This window comes from Micropterus salmoides, unplaced genomic scaffold (assembly GCF_014851395.1).
Source record: "Micropterus salmoides isolate LMB-PRFRI ecotype aquatic unplaced genomic scaffold, ASM1485139v1 Ms_hic_scaffold_4, whole genome shotgun sequence".
Taxonomy (NCBI): domain Eukaryota; kingdom Metazoa; phylum Chordata; class Actinopteri; order Centrarchiformes; family Centrarchidae; genus Micropterus; species Micropterus salmoides.
This window is the reverse complement of record NW_024043372.1, coordinates 39,182,140-39,205,431: the sequence shown is the minus strand read 5'-3', so window position 1 is coordinate 39,205,431 and position 23,292 is coordinate 39,182,140. Positions and strand designations below refer to the sequence as shown.

General features: G+C 41.6%; 1 protein-coding gene across 1 annotated transcript; it reads right to left on the bottom strand.

Annotated features, from left to right (window-relative positions):
* Positions 1-1,748: 1,748 nt before the first annotated feature.
* On the bottom strand, positions 1,749-5,881 carry elf3 (E74-like factor 3 (ets domain transcription factor, epithelial-specific)). Its single transcript, XM_038697730.1, has 9 exons — positions 5,718-5,881; positions 5,442-5,602; positions 4,517-4,750; positions 4,054-4,161; positions 3,820-3,966; positions 3,630-3,716; positions 3,419-3,538; positions 3,023-3,218; positions 1,749-2,780 (listed from the first exon to the last, which is right to left on the bottom strand). The coding sequence occupies exons 2-9, from the start codon at positions 5,593-5,595 to the stop codon at positions 2,669-2,671; spliced, it is 1,158 nt and encodes a 385-aa protein (XP_038553658.1). The 5' UTR covers positions 5,596-5,602; positions 5,718-5,881; the 3' UTR covers positions 1,749-2,668.
* Between the last annotated feature and the right edge of the window lie 17,411 nt (positions 5,882-23,292).

Sequence of the window (23,292 nt, the reverse complement as noted above, 5' to 3'; positions counted from 1 at the left end):
TTCTCCACCTGGAGTGGTGTTGGACTGCTGTCAAGTGAACTCTGGAACGGTTCATTTCTGGTGTGACACAGGCAGTGTTCTATTGTTCTATTCTATTGGTTAAAAAGATCAGCCTGTTTTGCTGACCGGTGAACTAGGTTTACTTCCCAAAATGCTTGTTTTTTCCCATGCCATTTCCTCTACATGGCTTTTGTTTACATTATCCATTCTGCAGTCAAATGCTACTGTCACATTTATTTCTATAGCACATTTAAAGTATCATGAGCTTTCCAAACATAGGAAAACAGGTCAACAGAACAGACAACAAACCTATGCATATATGCAGGCAGAGAGCAAGATAAAATCAGTAAGTAATGCTAAGAACTAAAAAAACAACAATTAGAAAAGGCTGGTTAATAGGAGAACTTTAGATAAGTTAAAAGGAACAGAGGTGCGCTTTGAGCTGGGCTTTCAACGACTCAGTAGAGGCAGATCTGACGAGGTGGGGCAATTTGTTCCACAGACTGGGGAGGACTGAGAGACGACCAAAAAATGACTGGTCAGCTGACCAGAGTTACCTAGGTGGGCTATGGGGACTTAGAAGGTCAGCTAGCTAAGGGGAAGCCAATCCATCGAGTGCTTTATAGACAAAGAGCAAGGTTTTAATGAACTCTAAACGTGACAGGGAGGCAAGCTTGCAGGAACCAGTAAAACCCCGGCAGCAGCGCTGTGCCTATACTGCATATGACTGGCTCCCCTGCACATGGAATTACAAGGCAAGCAGTAATAAAAATATGGATTACTTTTCACAGTCTTGGAATGATCAGAAGGGTTTTTATTATGCTAAGACTGTCTAAGTATTGTTTTTACCTGCATCCCAAGGTTTTGAATGTCTAACTGAACAATGATTTTAAATATGTTGGTTGTAAAAATGTATTTTCAAGTTTAAATTCAAGTTCATTTTCCCCCTATAAAAATACAAGTGAAATAAAAATATTGTTTCTTTCAGGATCAAAGACCATAAGGCAATAAAAGATATGAGTTTGTTCAAATTAAGTGCAAACGGCTGAAAAACAGGTTAACAAGTTAATGTAACAGAGACCAGTGGATTAGAGGGAGAGCCGGACTTTGGCTATATGTTAGTCCTAAATTTGATATGACGTAGCATTTATAAGGTGCCAGTAATTTTTGGTTATCATCTTTATGACTTGCCCTTTGATTTCTTTTTGTTTTCCTGGTGTGATAATATGTACTGAGAACCATCTGCTAAGTGGATCTGTTTTTGCAGCTACATTCCAGCACTTATACATTCCTTTAGTTGAATCCCAAAGCATAATGATTTTTGGTTGCAGCCCCCAGAAGTTACTCACTTAAGGATGGCATCCGGTTATGGCTTCATGAGACCAGCTGAGAGATGATAGAACATGACTGAGAGAAACTATAGATTTCTGTCTCATGTCTGTAAGGTTTAGAGTACAGAAACCTTGTTGATCATAATTCAAGACTTGTTCCTACCCCACAAATAATTACGGTATCAATGACCTACTCATTAGCTGGAGGCTGCTGGCCACAAATATCGAAATATCCTTTTTCTATTACCTCCTATCACCTCCACCATTTTACAAAAGTTTTGGAGGAGCACTGCAGACGAGACAAGTGATAATTGTATAATATGCATTTAACACTCTTGATTATATTTCCCGCCTTCATCCTACATGATGGTTACCATTAAGATGCCAAAGCTTTAGAAATCATCCCAAAACAGGTTGTTAATTCATGTCGAAATGTATTTGTATAAAAACAATATGCCATTAATTAAGATACATCATCAATGAAAGATTTACATATATTTATCAATCCAAAGTGGATGACAGCAAAATTGATTAATCACATTAAAACAATCACACAAACAATGTGCAACTGATTTCTGACTGATTCACACAAACAGGTGATGATATACAGGATGTGACAAGATGTGATATAGTTACTCCAAAACAAATTTTTACTCAAACATCGTGTAAACACACTTTATAATAAGTGATACCAATAGACATGTAGTGCACATCCTTACTATAAAAATGTGATGTACTGTAGCATCTGTACTGTACCCTGTTCTGTCCTTGTCCTTCACATTTAGTTTAGAAGACATTTCCAAACTTGGTCCTACATTCAGATCTGATTTAACATTTGCAATTTAATATGAAAGTAAGAAAAAAACAATATTTCCATTGCCACAGTATGTAATAAAAAGTCATTATTGCCAATATAACAAAACAAACTCAATAGTGACGATGTAGTCCAGCATCACTACAGAAGCTTAAATACACACCAGGGTGAATTGTGTACAATTGTAAAAAGTGTGCTTTTTTAGCCTCTAGGTGCTTACAGAAACTCACAAGCATCCAAAACGATGTCCATTTTAGTTACTGCGCACATAGTAAAGTTTCTATAGTGACAATCAAGCACACAAAACAGGTACAACATTAACATTGGTTCATAAAACCTACTAGAGCCAAAAACACTGGCTTACATTTTCTGCAACACCTTCCTTCTAAGAGGAAGTTAGTATTTTAAACATCTGGGGCAGCAAGATTTTTTTTCAGACAGGCCACACAAGTATTACTAGTTCCTGAACTATGCTCTGATATGCTCTGGCTTTTTGGTTTTTACCCCCTCAGTGACTGGTGCCTCATATGCTCATGCCAATCTCCTCAATCTTCCAGCCGCTGGAATTCTTTCCAAATTTGTATACGAGCCTCCGGCCATCGACTCGCTCCAGGATCTCCCTCTTATAGTAATACCTGAGGGATGAGGAGGGTCAGTTAGTCCAGGTTTAACACAAAGTATGCAGTCCCATTCAGCACCTGCTGCACTTGTTAGTAAATTAAAATGTCAAAAGTCACTGGTGACCAAACCAGAATTTAAAAGGGCACTTCACCAGTTTTACAGGTCAAGGTCAAAGTCTATTAGTCATGGGGAGTATTACTGAGCCTGTCCTCTGTAGCTAAACCATATTTCCCTCTTAGCTGCTACATTAACTCACCTCATGGCACGGCTGAGTTTCTCGTATGTCATGCTGCTGTTCTTCTTCTTCTGACCCCACATCTGAGCCACAGCTTCGGACTTGAGGAACTTAAAGACACCCTCGCGGCGGTCCTCCCACTTCATGAGTCCTTGGTTCCTCTCTGGGTGTATCAGAATGTCCCTGATGAACTCCCATAGGTGAGTGCCACGAGGCGCTGCAGACAGACAGTGGGGCACAATGAGCTAAATGTGTGTTTTTGAATGCATAGAAGTCACACAGATATGCATCTGCAGCCTGATAAAGATGCAAAGTAGACTCTGTGAAACAGGTCAGCAGTGTTCATGTACAGCTGCGTTTTGAACTGTGTTTTACATGATGTTTTACAGCAAGCCGATTGTCCATGCATGACCTCACCATGTTTATTTTTCTTTGGATTGTCATAGATGCTGCTGCTGTGCTCTCTGTTGAGTTTAGGAGGTCGCCCCCGTGGTCGCTTCACTCGACACTCTCCTTTCTCTGTTTTGATGTCCACCCCTGTCAACACGAGGGTTAACTGTCAGACATTACCCAAACTCACTGTTGCTGCTGAGACTGTGGAATGCAAAGAACTTTACAAACAACTCACTTGCAATCAGAGGGTAGGAGAACTCCGGGTCGGATTCGCCACTACCAGAGTCTGGAGAGCTGAGGCTTGAGAAGCCAAACATGCCACCTGAACATGTGAGAGACATGTTTGAGATATACAGACTTCTTGAGAAAGTGAGAGACAGAAGAGCTGAGCAAGATGCTAGCAAACATAAGGTTGAAATACTGACTGTTGGAGGAGGAGCTGTACTCGCTGTCAGACTGATTATCAGACAGGTACTCAGTGTCTCCCAGAGGTGTCATGGGCTCCATGGTCAGACTGGTCACATCATAATCATCCCTGTTGTCAAAGTCCCTCTTGCTGACAGCTGCTTCAGCTGTTGGTAGTAAGAAGCACAATTAGCCATATGATTTCCACACTGTCCATTTTATGCTAGTATGCTACATCTCTATACAATATATACCTTGTCCAATTCTAATGGTGCTGAGCAAAGGGAAGTTCAGGTTGTCCAGGAAGTTGTCCAGGAGCTGGCAGGTCTCATTCAGCTCTGGTCCTGACAGGCTTTGCAGCTCTGGGAAGAAAAAACAACATGAAGATGGACAGTTAGATGCCATGAACATAGCAAAGCATATGCATGGAACTTGTCTGTCTTCTGGGAATAGAGGAAACTTATCTATTTTTCTGGCTGCAAGGTTTCAAGGTTTATTCAAATATATCTGTTAAATTTGACTGACCATAAGATAACATCATTTGATCCTCATATAGTTTTATTTTGGTTTACCGTGGGAATTTTGGCACACAGTCCCTAACTTGGTTGCTAAAACTTTACAGTGCAAATGGAGACCAGAACTAAATAACATGAACTACATACAGATATATTACAGCTGATTCTACTAATCATTCCCACATGACAGAGGCAGTTTTACCATATTTGGTCTTGTGTTCCTGCAGACTCTGGTGGAGGTGTGGACCGAGCTGAGGGCCGAAGACCTCAATCATCTGGTTTCGGTTCATCTGGCAGAGGGAGGGGCCGTCCATGGCACAGTAGGCCAGACTCAGGGTGCTTGCATCGAACTTGGTGCTCTCCACATGGTCGCTGATCCACTCCAGGACATTGTCTGCTGTCCAACAGTGAGGGTTACTCAGCCTGTACCACTGAACTGCAGATAGAGAGGCGGGGATTACTTGATGGATCATAGTATGGACAGTGGGTTTCTGGAATGATCCCTCTGTGCACTAGTCAGCACTGAGCATTAATAAACAAGACACATTTAGAAACTGTATATTTTCACATTAACTTTTGATCTTGGTTCATGCATCTAATAAAGTTCAGTTGATTTACTGTTCTCTCTTGGAAACTACACAAACAATATGTCAACACTTAACACTTACACTTACTGCAATATGTCTACCAGCTCAGCTATCAGTGATGTGGACTGATAACAGTCTGCATCATAACCCATTCTGGACTTGTGTCTCTAAGGTCAGGCAAACAAGGTCTGAGCTGTTTCCACTATGAGGTGGCAGCATTCTTCTGTTTGACGGTTATGCCAAGTTAAACATTGGCTGCCTTGTAAATGATTGAACCAACAGTGTCTAAATGAGGTCAAAGTAAAGTTCAGTGAGCTAATGGTCCCGCTGGCTGAAAATAAAGGATCATGTTTACTGTGAGATTAGTCTTCAGCTGAAACTGCTTACGAAACTCAGACTGGACTATAATGGTTAACAAAGGATTCACAGCCTTTGTTACCACACAGATCACACACACACACACACACACACACACACACACACACACACACACACACACAATCTTACAGCAATGATGAGACAGAAATGAGGGTAACTTACTGTTGCTGTTGGAGCTGTATGCTGGGTTGCTGATCTGAAGGGTGTTGATGCCGGGCAGCACACTGGGCTGCTGCTGTAGAAGATCAGTGACGCCAGTCTGATACATAGTGAGGTTGGCATGAGTCAGGACGCTGCTGAGGCACGGCGATGACATGGAGACACTGATAAATATAGAAGAAGATATTTGTTGAAAAAACAGAAAATCTGTATTGATTCTAAACATGACCACTCTATGACCACTTCTTCAGTTCCCTATAGTGACCTAATGTCTTTTACCTGATTCAAGCAGAAGCCACAATATGATGCAAAAGATTGATGCTCCAGGACGCTACGAAGTGTCAGCATGTGTTGTATAATTTCGACTGTTTGCGTATCAGTGCCTGCTCTCTGTGGAACCTCTGTCTCTGAGGCAAATATGCACCTGCTGCTACATTTAACCACCTGTGGAGCTTTATACTCTGTAAATATGGGGGGATGGACTCAGGTGAGTTCAGGGGAATTCCACTTGAAACTAGCCACACCTCCATCCCTCCTCTGCTTCCTGAGAAATTAGAACAAACCTGCCCAGTCATTTGCTCTAACCCTTTTTTGTATCTCTTTCACAGCATCAGATAGACTATTATTTTCTTTAGTGAATGTTGAAGTATCAGTTATATTTTTTTACAGACTGGATTCCATAACCCCATATTTGCACCTTTCTACCCAAAAATATCAGCAAAAACAACAATATATTAGTTTTTCCATTTGTTTGTGTTTTTTATTTTTTATTTCTGTTCATAATGTCTCAAAAAGACATTTTCATTTTAAATAAGTATTTTTTTTCTATCAGCAATTACAACTTTGACATATTTCCATGACACAGCCCCCTTCTATCCAAGGAGGAAAGGTGTGGGGGAACTGTGGATGATGAGCATGGTCCAACTTCTAAAAATAACCACGTGTGACGACGGCAGACAGACAGTTTTATCAGTCAACAGCCGAGCCTGACAGTGAGTCAAGCTGTTTTTTATTCTGCTTCACTCACTTACCTCCTGATAAGTAACCGACCTCTCTCTGTCTCTCACTATAAACTATGATCAGAATTCTGTGATCAGAATTTAAAGGTGTGCAGGTACTCTGCTTAGACTCATAGGTTACTCTCATTGAACCCGAGGAGATGCTAAAGTAAGAAACACAGACACAGAACTGAGGGAGACAGTAAACTGCAGAGCAAACACCCACTGAGCTCTGTGCACGTGTCATGTTGCACAGAGAGAGCTGTGCCTTTCTGTTTTGCTTGATGCAGCTCACTGCTGATACCTAGTGGTTAGTGATCAACTGCCAACACTTCTACTGCTGCCACCAATTCAGTTCAGTTCAATTTTATTTATATAGCACCAATGCAAAACTAAAGTTATGTCATTGCACTTTTCATAGAGGACATACTCTTTGTAATATTATTAACAGAGACCTAATAGTTCCCACCATGAGCAGACACTAGGCGACGCAGTCATGGACCTGTAAACACACCACTGGCCTGTACTCCATTTTATTTATCCTAGACCCAAGCTCAGCCTTTGACTCAGTGGGACCACAATGTCTGAATTCAGGTCTTTCTCTGTAATTTTTGGAGATTCCTCCTCCTGTTGTGCTCCTTTTTTGCATGATCATCTAAGGGTCTATTCAGGGTTCCCTCTTAATTACCATATACATGCTACCAAATCATGCATAGACACAATATGGTTTTTTTTTTGCTACAGGGATGACACGTATCTATATGTCCCTTTGAAGCATGGTACCACTCACTGCCTCGCTGAAATGAAGAAGTGGATGTCCAAACATTTCCTTCAGTTGGATGACTCGATGATAGATGTAGTTAGAATTATCCTTCTGGCTCCAGCACTGGCAGCATTCACACTTTCTAGGTCTGGGTGCCCTAGGTGTAGTAACCTAGGTGTTATTTTTGACTCTCCTCCAGACTTGACTACTGCAATGCACCTTATTCTGGTCTTGTACACTAAACATCCCAAGACCTGAACCAAAGACCTGGTAACTGATACAGTCCCCGCTGCTCCACACTGGTTACCTGTAAGATTTTACTGCTTCACGCTCTGGTCTATATCTGTGATCTGCTAACTCCCCATTAGCCTGGTCACAGCTTGAGGGCCCTACTAAGGTTTCACTGGACTTGACACTAAAGGTGATGGGGCCTTTGCAGTGTGGGCAACGGAACTCCCTACCTGGGGATTTCAGGAAGGGAGACTCAGTGACCTCTTTTAAATCTCTTCTTAAGACTCAATCAATCAAGTTTTATTTGCAAAATCACCGAAAGACATGCACTACAAAATAGACCAAAATAAAATATAAGGAGAATGATAAAACATAACATAAAATACAATCAGAATAAAATCCACAAAATAAAATAATAAAAATGATTTAATAAGTGAAAGTTTGCTCAATCATGCCCTAACGAAAAGCTTTATTGAACAGAAAAGTCTTAAGTCTAGCCTTAAAAGTGGTGATGTCCGATTCCCGAATCCAAATTGGGACCTGGTACCATAATAGAGGCATTGGATAACTGAAGGCTCTGGTTTCCACTCTGTTAGAGACATTAGGCCACAAGTAGCCCTGCATTTTGAGAGCGCAGTGGGTAGGTAGGTAAGCAGAACAATTTTAAATTCTATTCTATATTTCACAGGAAGCCAGTGTAGCGAGGCTAAAGTGGGAGAAATAATTTTGCTCTCTTGTCCTGATTCTTGGCAGAACACATGTTGCTGCATTCTGGATCAGCTGGTGAGGCTAAAGAGATTAAATTGTGCTCCCCGCTAGCATAGAACTGCAAATTGTTGAGCCTGGAAATAATAAATGTGTGGACCAGCTTATCGAAAATAACTCCCAGGTTCTTCTCGTGGTGATGGAGGCCAGGATGACGTCATCCATACTAACAATGTTGTTAGTTAATACATTTTGAAGGTGTTTGGGCCAAAGTAAAAAAACTTCTTTTTGTCTGGCTTTGTTGTTGCTTATAACTTCAATAATTTTATATATTATGTTTTAGATCTGATTTACTTTTATTATATTTTTTTATTGTAAAGCACATTGTTAAGTTTGTTTTTGAAAAGTGCTATATATGGTTCTTCTTCTTCTTCTTTTAATTATTATTATTATTATTTTGTGTTTTGTGGTAATCCACTGATGACATGGTGATGACATATTTATAAGCTATTGGTGCAGTAGTATTTCACTGACCCTATAATCCCATTCAACACTTGACTCTGGAATTTGTTTCAACCTATAATGAGCGGCAGAACCCCATGTTTTCTCCCAAATTTCACAACACCCCTCACACCCTGTTTCCACAGTGTGTGCGTGGTGGAAAGTGTAAAAGTTCAGCATGGAATGCTGTCCTGCAGGTTTTTGCTTTCTGACGAGGTAACAGCTTTCATGGCCTGGAGACTAACTGGCAAATAACTTCATCACTTTCAATTGATGATGTTTTTTTTCACCCTTCAATATTCTTTTACACCTGGGCTGTTGCTAAATGGCGGGGCTTTCCAGAGATAGTGTTTGTGTGCATTAGAAAATATATGAGGACTGATTTTATAAAAGCAGTGTCATAACAGAAGAGGTGTGTCAACCATTGTGAAGGTGTGTCATATCTATTCTGTGCTAGTTTCTGTGGTTTTAAGAAATGTAATTGTTATAGTTGTGTGTATTATCTATCAGCACAAAAGGGGACACAGTAAAATATATTATATATAATAGTTTTTTAATACAGTGGTTTCCAAACATTTTTAAACCACATCACCGCATCACAGTGATTTTCTTTTTGTGTCTCACTTGGCAACATTGCCTCAAGTGATCATTTTTTTTCAAATTGAATCTGAATTTATTAGGGCCCAAGCACGAATTGTGCGAGGACCCTATTGAAACTGAAGAGATTATTAGGACCCGAGCATGTAACTTGAGTATTTTTGTATTTTATGGGTTTCCCGCATGAGCATGGCAAAATGGCTCACTACAGAGCAGCCCCCCGGCAAAATTTCACCTACATGTACGAAATTTCTGTGGTACGTGTATCATGTCCAGACGTACAAAAAAGCATCTTGGAGCCATTGCCTAAACCCAACAGAAAGTCGGCCATTTTGGATTTAATGGTCATTTTTTGCGATTTACACACTTTGTACTTTAACAAACTTCTCCTAGGGATTTAGTCTGACCGGCTTCAGATTTGTACTGTGCACTCTAAACCCATTGACAATTAAAAGTTGTACAAACAGTGAGTTTTCGTGTAACGGCGTGCCCGTGGCGTGGCGTCCAAAATTGATAATTCACTAGAAAACAGGAAGTTATTGTAACTGCGGTCTACTTGTTCACATCTGCACCACATGTGGCGTTTGTCGTACAATTCACTGGTTCCAAATTTTTCAACTTGGCCGAGAAATTCGCTTGACGCGATGTTGCGAAAGCCTATCAGCGGTGAGATTGTCTAAAAGTCACCGGCGGCTTCGGAGCGTTGCTTGGAGAGGACCAGGCGAGCGGTGTAATGACAATCCACTTGCCGACAGGGAGCTGCTAAAGAACGGGGAAGTGGACGGGGAGTAGCGCTGCAGCTTTCGGACAAATAAACACCCTTAGTAGTCTGGATTCTGCTCTGACAACTACGCCGTTTACCAGCGGGAGGAGGTCAGCGTAAACTGGTTTTTATTAAATTAGCTTTTTACTTTAGTTTTTAGAATTACAACTTGATTTATCTTCACTCACGCTTCTGGGCAGCTAGCTTCAGTGCACATCCGGTTCCATTGTTGTTGTTAGTGTCGGATGGCACCAGAGTTCTGCTGGACTACTACTTAATTTTTATATAAAAACCGGACAAAGCTGGACATTACTTGGAGAAAAGAAACCGAGGAAGTTGAACTACCTGGTGAGTTTTGAAAATGTGTGTCTGTAACTTTGTTCCAGCTGTCGTTGTACTTTACTGTGAACAGGTTAGCATAGCATAGCCCCGATCGATCCAAACTCCATTCAGAAAACACTTATTTTAAAAGTTGTCGTCCTACTGACAGACCTTACAAAGTATGAATTCATATGTCTAACAAAACGGCATCATATTGTAGTTATTTCGTCATCAGTTTGATCCATTTATTGCAATTAAATCACAGCCAAAGGTTTACTTTGTGTTCATATAGCTGTAGTATCCGCGGGCTGTGTTTATTCGCTTAATCTTTATTTGCTTGTGTGTGAACACTCAAAATGTCCAGCGGTCAAACTCGCGCAAGTAAAGCGAGCGAATGTTACATTCGCTTTCGGCGTGAACGCAGCTTTAGGATTAAGCTAAATATGAGTCTCGCTCTTCTCTGTCTCACAGAACAGAAAGTGAACTAAGTATGACCCCAAACTTCAACGGGGCATTTAGTAACATCTTTTCAGTACATAAAGGATAGAACACCAACTTTTACCTTTTAGGGCCTTTAATTTGAAAATCTCTGAGTTGAGCTCTAAATGGCTTCAAACCTACCCAGAAGACTCACACAGACAACAGCATCAAGAATCTTGAATCCCAACCTCCTAGGACCTTCCCAGAGCTAGTTCTTTTCAGGGATGACATAGGGCAGGGGTATTCAATTAGAATTCAAAGAGGTCCAGAGGTTAGAGAAAATTTCCTGAAGCAAAGGTCCGGAACATCAAAACGACTAACTTCCGTTATCATTCAGTACCATAACGTATAGTTGTATCAACATGAGTTTTTAGTCAACAACTGACTGTCAAATCAAATAATATTTCAAGAATAGTTTTCACATCAAACTGGAGGGATAATAAATAACTACTCTAATAAATAATTCTAAATTCAGTAAACTAAAATAAAGAGCCTAATTTTTAGAAAAAACACTCAACATATCTTAACAAATGAACAGCTGTAATGCCTCCTCTTCTCTTTCATTCGCTCTTATAGAGCTACCACTTTCCTACTTTCTCTTGTTCAGTGAGAAACGTGAGCTTTAGGCAGGCTGCAGTCCGGATCCGGACCAAGCGGCCGATCTATTATTTAGAATTACTACCTCGTGACGGAGCTTTTCTATTTTAAAATGTTCAGCTTTTCTAGCATTTACTGTCCTTGTTCTACGGCACAGGAAACTCACAAACCAATCGCATGTTCTCTAATCACCTCATGTGATGCTGCTGTTAACGGCCCTGAGCATTGCAAGTGGAGTCCGCGAGTGAGATACACAGAGGAAGAGAGGAGTCGAAAGAGAAGAGAGACTTCACATGGCCTTTAACCAAGAATGTACAGATTCTCATATGTACATTCTTCCCAGGGGGCAGTTCAAAACTGGAATATCTCATATATCTCCAATCCTAGCTAGAGCTCACTAAACAAGAGGAAGTAGGGAAGTGGTAGCTCTATAAGAGGGAATGAAAGAGAAGAGAAGGTATTACAGCTGTTCATTTGTTAAGATGTGAGCCCCTCTCTCCTCTACTTTCTCTCCCTCTGTATGCAACCTTATCCCATTATTGCATGTTACTAACACAACTTCTCCCCTTTCTGGTAGTCTTGTGCTTTCTCGTCCCTCTCCTCTCTCCTCCTATCACTTCCTGCAGGTTTTCTGGCTCTGGAGCTGTGGAGTCTGGATCTGTGGCTGCGGGTCACCTGCTGCCCCCGTGTTCCTGCTCGACACCCTCTGCTGCAACGACTATTGTTACTAGTCCTATTGTTATTATTGTTATTATAATCATTAACATTATGATTGTTACCATTAACACTACTATAAATATCTGTACCATTTTTCATTTAGTCTATAGCAACATCTCCTTTACTGTCTGTACCTCTGTGTGTATATTGTGTAGGCTGCCTCCCTCCCCTCTCTCTCCTTCCATCCCTCCCTCCCTCTCTCTCTCTCTCTGAGAAACAATTGCTGCAGAATCCATTTGTTGAAGACAGAAAAAAAAATTGTCCCAAGGTGGGATCAAACACACAACCTTCCTGCACTTCCAAATAAGCTAACTGAACACTGTAACAACAACTATGATGTTTTATATTCTCACCCACCATCTAATGGTTGAAAAAATTGTTCTGATACAAAACTTATTACTTCTTCTTCAGGCGTACGTATTCAACGTAGTGCTGAGCGTCTACACTGCCTGAATTCTACCAGAAGTAGAACAAGAAGAACGTTGTGACAAAACGTGCTCTGTACCGCTGTTTGTCCGTTTTGAGCTACTGTAGAAACATGGCGGCGCAACATGGCGACATCCAGGGAAGGGGGACCCACAGTTATGTAGATAGAAATGTCTCATTCTAAGGTAATAAAAGCATAACGGTTCATTATATAAGGTCTTTACACACCACTGAAAACACAGTTATGGATCTTATCTTGCATTTCTGTGTATAGATCTTCAGAAATATTACACACAGGACCTTTAATCTAAAGCAGGATGTTGCTGCTGTTCTGAACTAGTATCAGACTGCAGCTGATGATTCTTTTCATTTTGGATCAATTTGCTGATTATTTCCTCCATGATTCAATTGAATGTTTGGTTTGTAAATATTCTGCCGTCGCAGTTACCCAGAGCCCAAAGTGACACCTTTACAACCGTTTTTGTCTCTGACCAACAGTCCAAAGCTCAACATTATTAACATGTAAATTATAATGTACAATGTTTCCTTGGGAGATGTCGTGAAGTAGAAGTAGAAAGTGGCATGAAATACTCAGTATAGTACCACCCCTGTGTATTACACAGAATATCACATACCAACATGTGCAGCTGTGTGTGACATATCTGACCTGAAACCCTGCAGGGCTCATCATGATCGGCGTGATCATTGCGTCCAGGAAAGTTGGCATCAACCCTGACAATGTGGCCACGCCCATCGCTGCTAGCCTGGGGGACCTGATCACTCTGTCCCTGCTGGCAGGCGTCTCAACAGGACTGTACAAGGAACTAGGTAACACTCAGAGTAAATGTGATACTTATTAGTGCTCACACAGGTGTCAGATGTCCCAGTGTAGATGCTGTCTGCGGCCTTCAGAGCATTCATCTTTTTTCTCATCTCAGTGCATGGAAGAGATGGGATGTAAAAATATAATTTCATAAAGATGATGAGTGCAAGTATTGCTGCTCTTCCAGATTTGTTGAGATGCAGAAAATAATGGAATGACTCTGAGATCTCAGTTGCTACATGTGTGATACAACTTCAAACGCCTCTGTTATCACAGCGGGGAGCAGCATGTGTGGAAATGTGTGGAACGTGACTGCGTCTGGCTGCATGCAGTAAATAAGAAGAAAAGCCACTCACACCTAACCTCGCTGTGTTTTAGGGCGAGAAAGTCCCAGCTGTTTGGCTCTATTGTTAGCTCTGTGAGCGTGTTTTCACCACCGACAAACCCCAGCTTCACTAAACTGCCCACTGCTCCATGTTTTCCACACCACAGACAGACAGTGTGGAGTATTCCCACAGCTGCTACAGTCAGGTATAGAGATTGGGCTTATTTGGGTTATTTTGGCTCCAGCACACAAAAACACAGCTGCTGTCTGGGTCTTGTGTAGGGAAATGGTGTGATTGTGGTCTCCTTAGTGTCAGTTTAGTAGTAACACTGCCTCCTAGAGACGAGGCTCAGGACTCAGTTTTGTTAGACTTATGACTAAATAAGTTTCTCCTGGTGCTTAATATTTGACCTGAAAATGGAATCTATGTCATCTGAATGAATGAACTTGCTTTATAAACAAACATTACTAAGCTGTTTCTAGAAACTTGTCCAACTGGTAGAACAATATTACAGGTACTGTAGCAGGAATCATGGGAAATGTAGTGCTAATTCAGCTCGATCCTCCGAACGTGTCATATGTCAGGTTTGCAATGTCCGATCAACACCAAACTCAGGGACCTTATCTGACACGGCCTCCCGAGGGACTGTGTGAAATTTGGTGTCAATTGGCCTCTAGGTTGCGCTATTAATCCCATATCACATTACACTCCCATAAACATAAATTCATTTTAGATCTGCAAGTCCCTTTAATTTCAAACTCTGGTCGTTTATTCGCTGTCGGCCCCTGAAGCCACGGCGGGGCGCTCGGGTCTACTTGCATGGCCTCCACGGGGCTTGGACCCCACTTACAACTGCTTGCAGTTCTAGTTATTATTATTATTATTATTATTATTATTATTATTATTTAGTAGTAGTCGGCGGCAGCGGTGTAGTGGTAGTAGTGGACGTAATAAAATAGCAGTAGCAAATACCCACCCACGCCCACTTATTGCTGCTTCTTTTCGAGTTAAGGACTAACAGTAAGGGTGGAGTACTCTTTAATTCACATAATTAACATTTCAAATGCTGGTATATTGTTGCATCTAGACTGCTATTTATCTGAAATGATGTGTGTCCATATTCAGCAGGCACTGGTTGTGTGTACACATCAACAATAACACAGATTTTGTGATATGAGCTACTTTACTTAAAAATGTCACTTCCAGCAAGTAGTTTTGTCAGTTTTGTTATCAGTCAACCAACCACAGGAGAAATCAGTCTCTCTAGGATCTGTTTTGTTTTTCTGGCTTTTCCAAAGTATTGAGGTCAAATTTGGAACCGTCATTTTACGGACACATGTTGGATTCAGCAGGTAAAACAAAATGTCATTATCTCATACTAGGGCTGGGTGATAATGCCAAAAATATTATCACGCTAAAAAAATCTCATACCATTCGATATCAATAATTGTCACGATAGATGTCAAATCATTATTTCTTTGAAGTTTAATGGCTCCTGAGTGAAAATTGAAGAAACCAGATGGTTAAATGTGTGGTGAAACTTCTCTTTATGGTCAGAACGTGACAAACACTTGATACAGTGGATCACTTCACAAATCTTAGGTACAACATTCAAAACAATTATGATAAAAAAGATGATTTTGATGTACTACTGATGTTCTGTGCTTTCACTCTTCCTGCCACCAACAACGACATGCACGGTACTACTAAGTTTGCTTCTGCTTCGTCTTCCTCCAGGTGATAATCCTTCTCTACCTGGCAGACTGGATGGTGCACTGGATGTGGGGCCGAGGCATGGACCCCGACAACTTCTCAATCCCTTACCTGACTGCTCTGGGTGACCTGCTGGGGACCGGCTTCCTCGCCCTCTGCTTCCACATGCGCTGGTTCATTGGGGACCGAGACTCTAACGTGGGCAACTGAATGCATGCACAGACAGAGACACATGCACAGAAAACAGAAAACACTTCACATACTGTACGCTTGCACACATGGACAGTGATGAACGTCACCCATATGCCTGCACTTATCTGAAACTGGACATGTCTACATTAAAAGGGCTAATCTCCTTTAGGGCTCTGATCGACGGTATAGTGTAGCGTTGATGTGTCATCTTCAGTATATCAGGACGCAGAGGCACCGCAGCAGCCCACAATCTGGACAGTATCATGTGTTTCACATTAGAAACATGGACACATATCTCCACCTCATCCACCGAACAAAAGTCCACTTGACGGATCTAGCCCCACAGACTCAGCTCCTCCTCCTTTATTTTACTTAATAACGGAGTCCTACTACTTTTGATATTGTTATACTATGGACAATGATTATTGATGTTGGTAAATAATGCATTTGATATGAAACGATATCTAATCTATGTGCAAAGTCAGTCCTCATTATTTTCAATGGGGACGTTACTTCCCATTTTTAAAGATCAAGTTTTAACACTTGATGACAAAAGACAGCAAAAAATATATCCAAACAATCTGAGAATGCTTAATCACCAAGTGCTACGTCTTTTATACAGACTGAAATCACATAAAACGCAAATTCATGTCATTTCTGATTCAGCAGAGCATTGAGGGCTAGCTGTCACCTCTGTTTCACTTTGGACAGGCGACTGGAACACAAACATACAAACTAAGTCCCTTTTTGGCTTCGCTGCGATCAGAAGGCTTCACTGGAGTCAGAACAGGAACCTGATTACTGCGCTTACTTCATTCCCCTCAGTTCTGGGCTTGAGAATTAGGAATTTCAGAACTGAAGTCAGATCACAATACAACAAACACTTACATCAGGCGCTCGAAGAACGGATTTACCTCTGATTTTGTTAGTGGCAGAGAATCACCTAATTAACACCTATTTAAATGTTTCTGTAAACAAGGATTGTGTGTTGATTCATTTTATTCCTCAGACTTCCACAAAGGTTCCACTGCTTCCTTTTTTGGCCAGATCTTCTAAAAGCTGCCATAGTGAAATGTCCTTAGTAAGATTCTTTGTTTGAGCAAACACACAGAGCCAGTGGGAAACCGTATGTGTAAAATACAACTAGTTAGGAACGTGTCGGACACACAAAAACACACTCGTGGTTTGTTGCAGCACACCATGCATGGGCTGTACCAGGTGAGAATAGCATCAGTCCCCCTTTCTGAAAACATCTGCCATCTCACTATTGGAGCAGGCTACTTGTTGTTTTTGTGTTGCCCAAGCCAGGCTTACAGTAAGTGAAAAGAAGGTCAACATGCTGGCAGCAGCTGCGAGCTCAGCCAGCATGGGACAAAGTGTGAAATTGTGTTATGTTGCCTTAGCCAGGATGAGCTCACCCAGTTTTAGCTGTAGTCTGACACCAGATCAAAGGTACTGACTGCTAGTATTTACTGTGGATATTATCTATCTTTAGATATCTCTATATCTTTTATTTTGACAATTTAAATTCCCACAAGTCATTAGTTAGATGTTGAATACTTCCAGTGAAAGACCAATGAATTTGTTTGAGGTTGGTTAACAGAAAGTGATGTAAAAGGTTCTAGTATTTTAGTTAGTAGTTAAAGCTGTCTGTCACTTCACTTCAGTGGAATCACTGCGGTCAGTGAAAATGTTTCGTGTTGAGACTCTTTGACAGTGCTGACCATGGAGGACCAGAGGAGAGTGGAGGTAGCTATCATAGCTTATCAGCTGTGTTGCTGCATCCACTTTTTGTTCCTGTGGACGTTTTTTTGGTAGATGAATATCCCTCGTCTGTCACAGTGTAAACAGCTCCACACACGAGGAGTGGTTTGTAGTTGATGGTAGAAATATATGTTTTTAAATGAACTGTGTGAACTTATTCTCCTGTTAGGAGAATGTAAGTTCTGAAAGCTAACGTGTCAGTTAGCAAGCCTATTAGGGAACCGGAGGCTGCTAACATATTATCTGTGTCACATCATCCAGTTCTATACACCTCTGCATATGAGATGCGTGTGTTTCCTTAGATTTAACTTCTTAGTGAGCACAAGCAGTCGCCAGCTTCCACCACCTCTTTCTCCAGGACACACACATTCACTTTGTTGTGCTGGTTCCTGGTGTGATTCTTCAGAATCTGTGGCGTGGGATAGAATAAAATTCTAGAAACGTGTTGGGTTTTTTTGTTGTCACACACAAATATTAATTATACCAACTATGAGTAATCACTCACTTTACTCAGTGAAGGACTGTACGGTGTTTAATCAGTGGGCAAAATGTTCGTCTCACAGAGTGTTTGTGGACTTACAGGTGAGGAGGAAGAGAATGAAAAAGGCAGTTTTGAGCCATTTTGACAGACCGTAACAAGTACAGATGTTAGCCCAGAGGCAAAGCCCAGAGTCTTAGGGGGATCCTGCATGTGATGCTTGACCTGTTAGTGTGTGACTTCTGTGCTGTTTGGAAGGGGCCAGCAGAATGCATGTGCAGGGCACATATGTGAATGTGCAAAACTTATTATATTATTATTTTATCAGTTCAAATCTTTGTTTTGGTCTGACTGATTTTTTAAAAACCTGTCTCTTATCTTATTTTTTTCTATTCCTTTTCTCCTTTCCCTATTTTTTTTAAACTCTTCATGATTTTTGTTATGTGTCATGAATTTCATCAAACAAACAACCACTGTAAAGATGAAGCAGTTTGTTGGTAAAATGCACACAGTACTGTAATCTGTAAACCGGACAGCAGAGGGCACTGCAGGAATTCTCTTCACTCTACAATGCTCAGTGCATCTCTGTGTCCTCCGGATTCAAACCCACACATGTCCACCCAGAGTGACATTTGTTTTGTCTCCTTTTGTCTCTACGGTGTATGAATTGTTGTACAGTTGCATCTTTCCGTCTGTTCACTCAGTCTGTACCCTCCACCCTCTCACTGAGCAGGTGCCAGCGTTCTGCCTCTATGTCAATGGAAAGTTGTGAATACTTCTGTAAGGGGGCACGTAATGCTTTGTCTATTTATTTTTAGAAGCACACAAAGCAAATTGTACATACTATATTTATTCTATATATAAGGTTGTTTATTTTGTCATTTCATTTTGGCTCTGTTTCTTTGACACCATGTGGTTCTCATTTGTCTCTTCTTTTTTTTCTTTGCAAAAGGCCAGTAGAGCTTTTTGATGCTTACCGCAATAGAATGGCGACGAGGCTAATGAATAGCACAGTGCCTAATACCAGTCTTTACACACCTCACACATATGTACACACAGTCTGTCTCACACAAGGAAGCATATTATAAGATATAGATGGCCTTAACCTATCCGAGCCAAGCTCAACTCAGAGTAACCAATCAGGAGCTCGGTTCGCCACAGAGTAGAGTCTCTTTAATTAGCTTTGATTAATAAAAGATCTACAGTAATTTGATTATGATGTGAAATGTATTAATGACTTTATATGAGGCAGCAGGGGAGAGGAGGGCTGGTAGCCTCTAACGGTGGATCTGTAAAAATCAGGACTTGGAGGCTGAAAACCTTGACTGGTTGGACAGGGCGTCTGAAAGGTCTGGAGTTGAGTTGAGCACCAACAGAAGTAAGATTTTAACCCACAAACACCTGAAAAGACAAAGTGCACCATGAAAAAATGCACTGATGATTCCAGATGTTAAGAATCCCCAGCCTTTAAAACCATTCACCCACCCACTGCCTTGCTAACCTCAGTGCTACAAACCCCTGAGCCCCTGAACTCCCAGGGAACCACACTGACCCTCTGGCATGGCACGGCCGAGCCTTCCATCAGACTTCCACCGGTCTAAGTCAGCTGTGCTACCTCTGACAGACTGGACCTGATGGGTCCAGTCTTGCTGGGGCCGAGGTATTTACGGTCTCTGTGTTCTTCCTGTAAAAGCCCTCCCTCTGTGAGGTGGGAGGAAGGCTTTCTCCCTGCAGGACTTTTGCTGGAAATAAAGGACTATGTTATTTCATACCATTCCTCTGTCTCAGTGTCTGTTTTTGTCAGCTTTTGCTGTAGAGGTGTGGCCGACCTGACAGGGTCCGTCACTCCAGTCCGCTCAGCTTTTCTCAGTACAGATGTTGCTCAGAAGAAGGGAGCAGCTAACCTCCCTCTGATGTGTAGAGGCCACGCAGGTTACACTCTTAAAAATAGACAATATCAAATTCATGACCAAGAGACTGTATACTGTTTTTTACATCAAGACGAATCAACTTGCTTCTGGAAACTGCTCTTTATTTACACTATGATGAAAGTTCATGTCCATTTTTAGGTTAGCACATTCAAGACACATCCACCTGCATATTTACACATCCTGCAGTTCTGTGTTTGGTCTCCACGAGCTCTTGAGGGAAATATCTGGCTCTTCAGCTGCTAAATGCTCCACAGCATGAGGATCTGCCAGAAATAGGACTCCAGATGTATGACAGTGTTGTTCTGTAACTGCTAATGTTACAAGTTCAACATATCAACTTAAAGAGTGATGATACAGCGTGTCAGTGCTGTTACTGCAAGGGCTGTGTGACGGACTTATCAAACGCCAACACCTAAAGTGGTGGTAATGATTTTGTTTTCTACAAATAACGACAAAGACATTTTCTTTAGATATGTTTATTCTTTTCACAAATGATGCTAAAATTTCCTATCTGAGTGCATGCATTTTGGTTAATATTAGTATTCATTTGAGTAGAATTGTTTGGCAATTTATACCTGTCTTTTGTTTCTTCACACGCTGCTGCTGCTGCTGAGTCATGTGCCAAAGGGAAGCTGGAGTTTGAAACTGCCTTTTATATTCCACCACAGGAAGTGGAAGGAGGCAGTGGGCAGAGGGACTCTGAACTGCAAAATCCTTAACAACACAGCAAGCATGTGGATATTTTGTTTGTTAGATTAATATTGGGTTTCAATAGTGTTGTTTTGTTAGTATTTTCTTATGGTTGGTTGTTGGGTTTATTTTGGGTCTTTTTAATTGTGGTAAGTTTTCTCCCCTTTGTGTTTGGTGTAGGCTAGCCTGTGTGTATATATACCCCTCCTTTTGTGTCATTCAGTAGGTCAGGTTTGTTATGTTCAGACTCATGTTGTAGTATTGTTATGCTGACCTCAGTTTAGTTAAGACCCACTTTTGAGTAATTCTGTTGACATGTAGCAGTCCTACAACATCTGTTTCTCTGTCCAATGGCACTTCCCTCTCCTCGTTTACTCCTCTCACGGAGAGCGAAGTATCAGAACTCCTGACCCGTAGCCGTCCTACTACATGCCCACTGGACCCGATTCCTACAAATCTCGTCCAAGCCATATCTCCTAACGGGGTCCCTGCAATCACTCATGTGATAAATACTTCTCTGGCATCGGGAACCTTCCCGACCACTTTCAAAAGGGCTCAGGTTAAACCTTTTCTCAAAAAGCCTTCCCTCGACCCTACTTAAGTTGAGAACTATCGGCCAGTTTCACTTCTACCATTTTTATCCAAAGCTATCGAACGGGCAGTCTTCAACAGGTCTCAGAATTCCTCTCACGGAATGACCTCCTAGATCCATATCAGTCTGGTTTTAAGAGTGCCCACTCTACTGAAACGGCTCTTTTGTCTGTAACAGAAGCTCTAAGGTCAGCTAAAGCTGCAGCCCAATCCTCGGTCCTTATCCTGCTTGACCTATCAGCTGCCTTTGACACAGCCTGCTATCCGCACTCGCAGCAATGAGCATCTCGGGCAAAGCACTCCTGTGGTTGGAATCCTGCCTTTCAAGGACAATTATCTTATTCCCACTGCAAGGCTTGCCACCTTCAACTAAACCTCTCTAAGAGTGAACTCTGGGTCATTCCAGCAACGCAATCTATCCACTACACCATCAAACTACAAACTGACTCCTCAACCCTCACTCCAACCAGGGTGATGAGAAACTTGGGTGTCATGATTGATGACCAGCTGTCCTTTTCAGACCATGTTGCTGCTGTCTCCCGTCGTGCCGTTTTGCTCTATACAACATAAGGAAAATCAGGCCCTACCTCACTCAGTACGCCACCCAGTTCTGGTACAGGCCATGGTTATCTCTCGCCTTGTCCACTGCAATGCCATTCTAGTAGGTCTTACAGCTTGTGCTGGGAAACCCCTACAAATGGTTCAGAAAGCCCAAAAGGACTCATGTCACTCCATTAATGAGTGACCTCCACTGGCTACCCATGGCCTCCCAATTCAAGTCACTAATGCTTGCATACAGAGCTACTACTGGGTATGCACCCATCTACCTAAACTCCATAATACAAGTCAACGTTCCTTCCTCCAACGAACGCCGCCTGGCTCTGCCATCCCTTCACACAAAGCAATCCCAGTGTCTGTGACACCACGATGGTGGAACGAGCTACCACACGCCATCAGAGCAGGGGCGTCCCTCTCTAACTTCAAGAAGCTCTTGAAAACTCATCTCTTCTGAGAACACCTCTAACTCCTAACCTCTAACATGCACCTCCTGTGCTCTTCTTCTATCCCCTACAATGATCTTGTATTGATTGCACTTTTTGTTAACTCTTACTTCTTTCCGTAGGTATTTACACCATTGATGCGATATGTGCTATTAGCTCATTCTAGTATTTATTAGTGCTCTTACAATATGTATTGTCAGTTGTAGAGCTCGTGCTGTATTTGATGCTCTGTAGATGCTTGTATGTTGTTCCTCAAATGTAAGTCGCTTTGGATAAAAGGTTAAGCCAAATGAGTAAATGTAAATGTATAATGTAAATGATATAATAAATAATGTTGAATACAAGATTATGTTTGATCATGAGCTCTGGAACAAAGGCTGTGGGTACAATTAAATAGAATAGAATTAAATAGATACAAAACAGAGAACACAGAGTTTGAATCAAGTAAATAAAATTACATCTGGGAAACACAACTCAGAAACGTACATGGGTGCAAAAGGGCTAAAGGCTAAGTACCAAACAGGAGCAGCTTATTTAGCAGGAGATTAGCAGAGGGCTGCTTTGACACCCTACAGGTGGAACCAGGAGTTTCTCTCTGCTATCTCCTGGACAGTAAAACAATAAATGAAAACATAAGACACTAAATACAAAGCTCACACGACGCATAAAATACAAATAAAAACAATAACAACCATACAATAAATCAATACAACCAAAACAAGAAATGTCAATTTCAGTTATCAAAGGCCAAGGAAAAGAGGTGGGTTTTAAGAAGAGACTTAAAACAGACAGTGAAGATGCCTGTCTAATGTGCAGAGGTAGATCGTTCCACAGTTTAGGAGCTGCTACAGCAAAAGCTCGGTCTCCTTTGAGCTTGCGCTTTGTTTTGGGCACGCTTAGGAGCAGCTGATCGGCTGACCTGAGAGAACGGGTGGGTCTATAGGGGTGTAGCAGCTCAGAGATGTAGGGTGGAGCAAGGCCATTAAGACATTTAAAAGCAAATAAAAGAATCTTAAAATGGATCCTATGATGTACAGACAGCCAGTGGGTAAAATGGGCAAATGTGCTCGTATTCACGTGTTCCAGTTAAAAGACGCGCTGCAGCGTTTTGTACCATCTGGAGACGAGCGATAGAGGACCCACTGACCCCCACCTACAGTGTATTACAGTAATCCAACCGAGTGGTAACAAAGGCGTGGATTACTGTTTCAAAGTGCTGCCTAGAAAGAAATGACTTTATTTTGGC

What these genes read in the sequence shown, in the direction of transcription:
- elf3 (XM_038697730.1), bottom strand. Translation starts at nt 5,595, where the DNA reads ATGTCATCGCCGTGCCTCAGCAGCGTCCTGACTCATGCCAACCTCACT. An exon ending in GTACAGCTCCTCCTCCAACA is followed by an intron (nt 3,717 to 3,819) that starts GTCAGTATTTCA and finishes TCACATGTTCAG; the next exon opens with GTGGCATGTTTGGCTTCTCA. An exon ending in CTCCTACCCTCTGATTGCAA is followed by an intron (nt 3,539 to 3,629) that starts GTGAGTTGTTTG and finishes TCGTGTTGACAG; the next exon opens with GGGTGGACATCAAAACAGAG.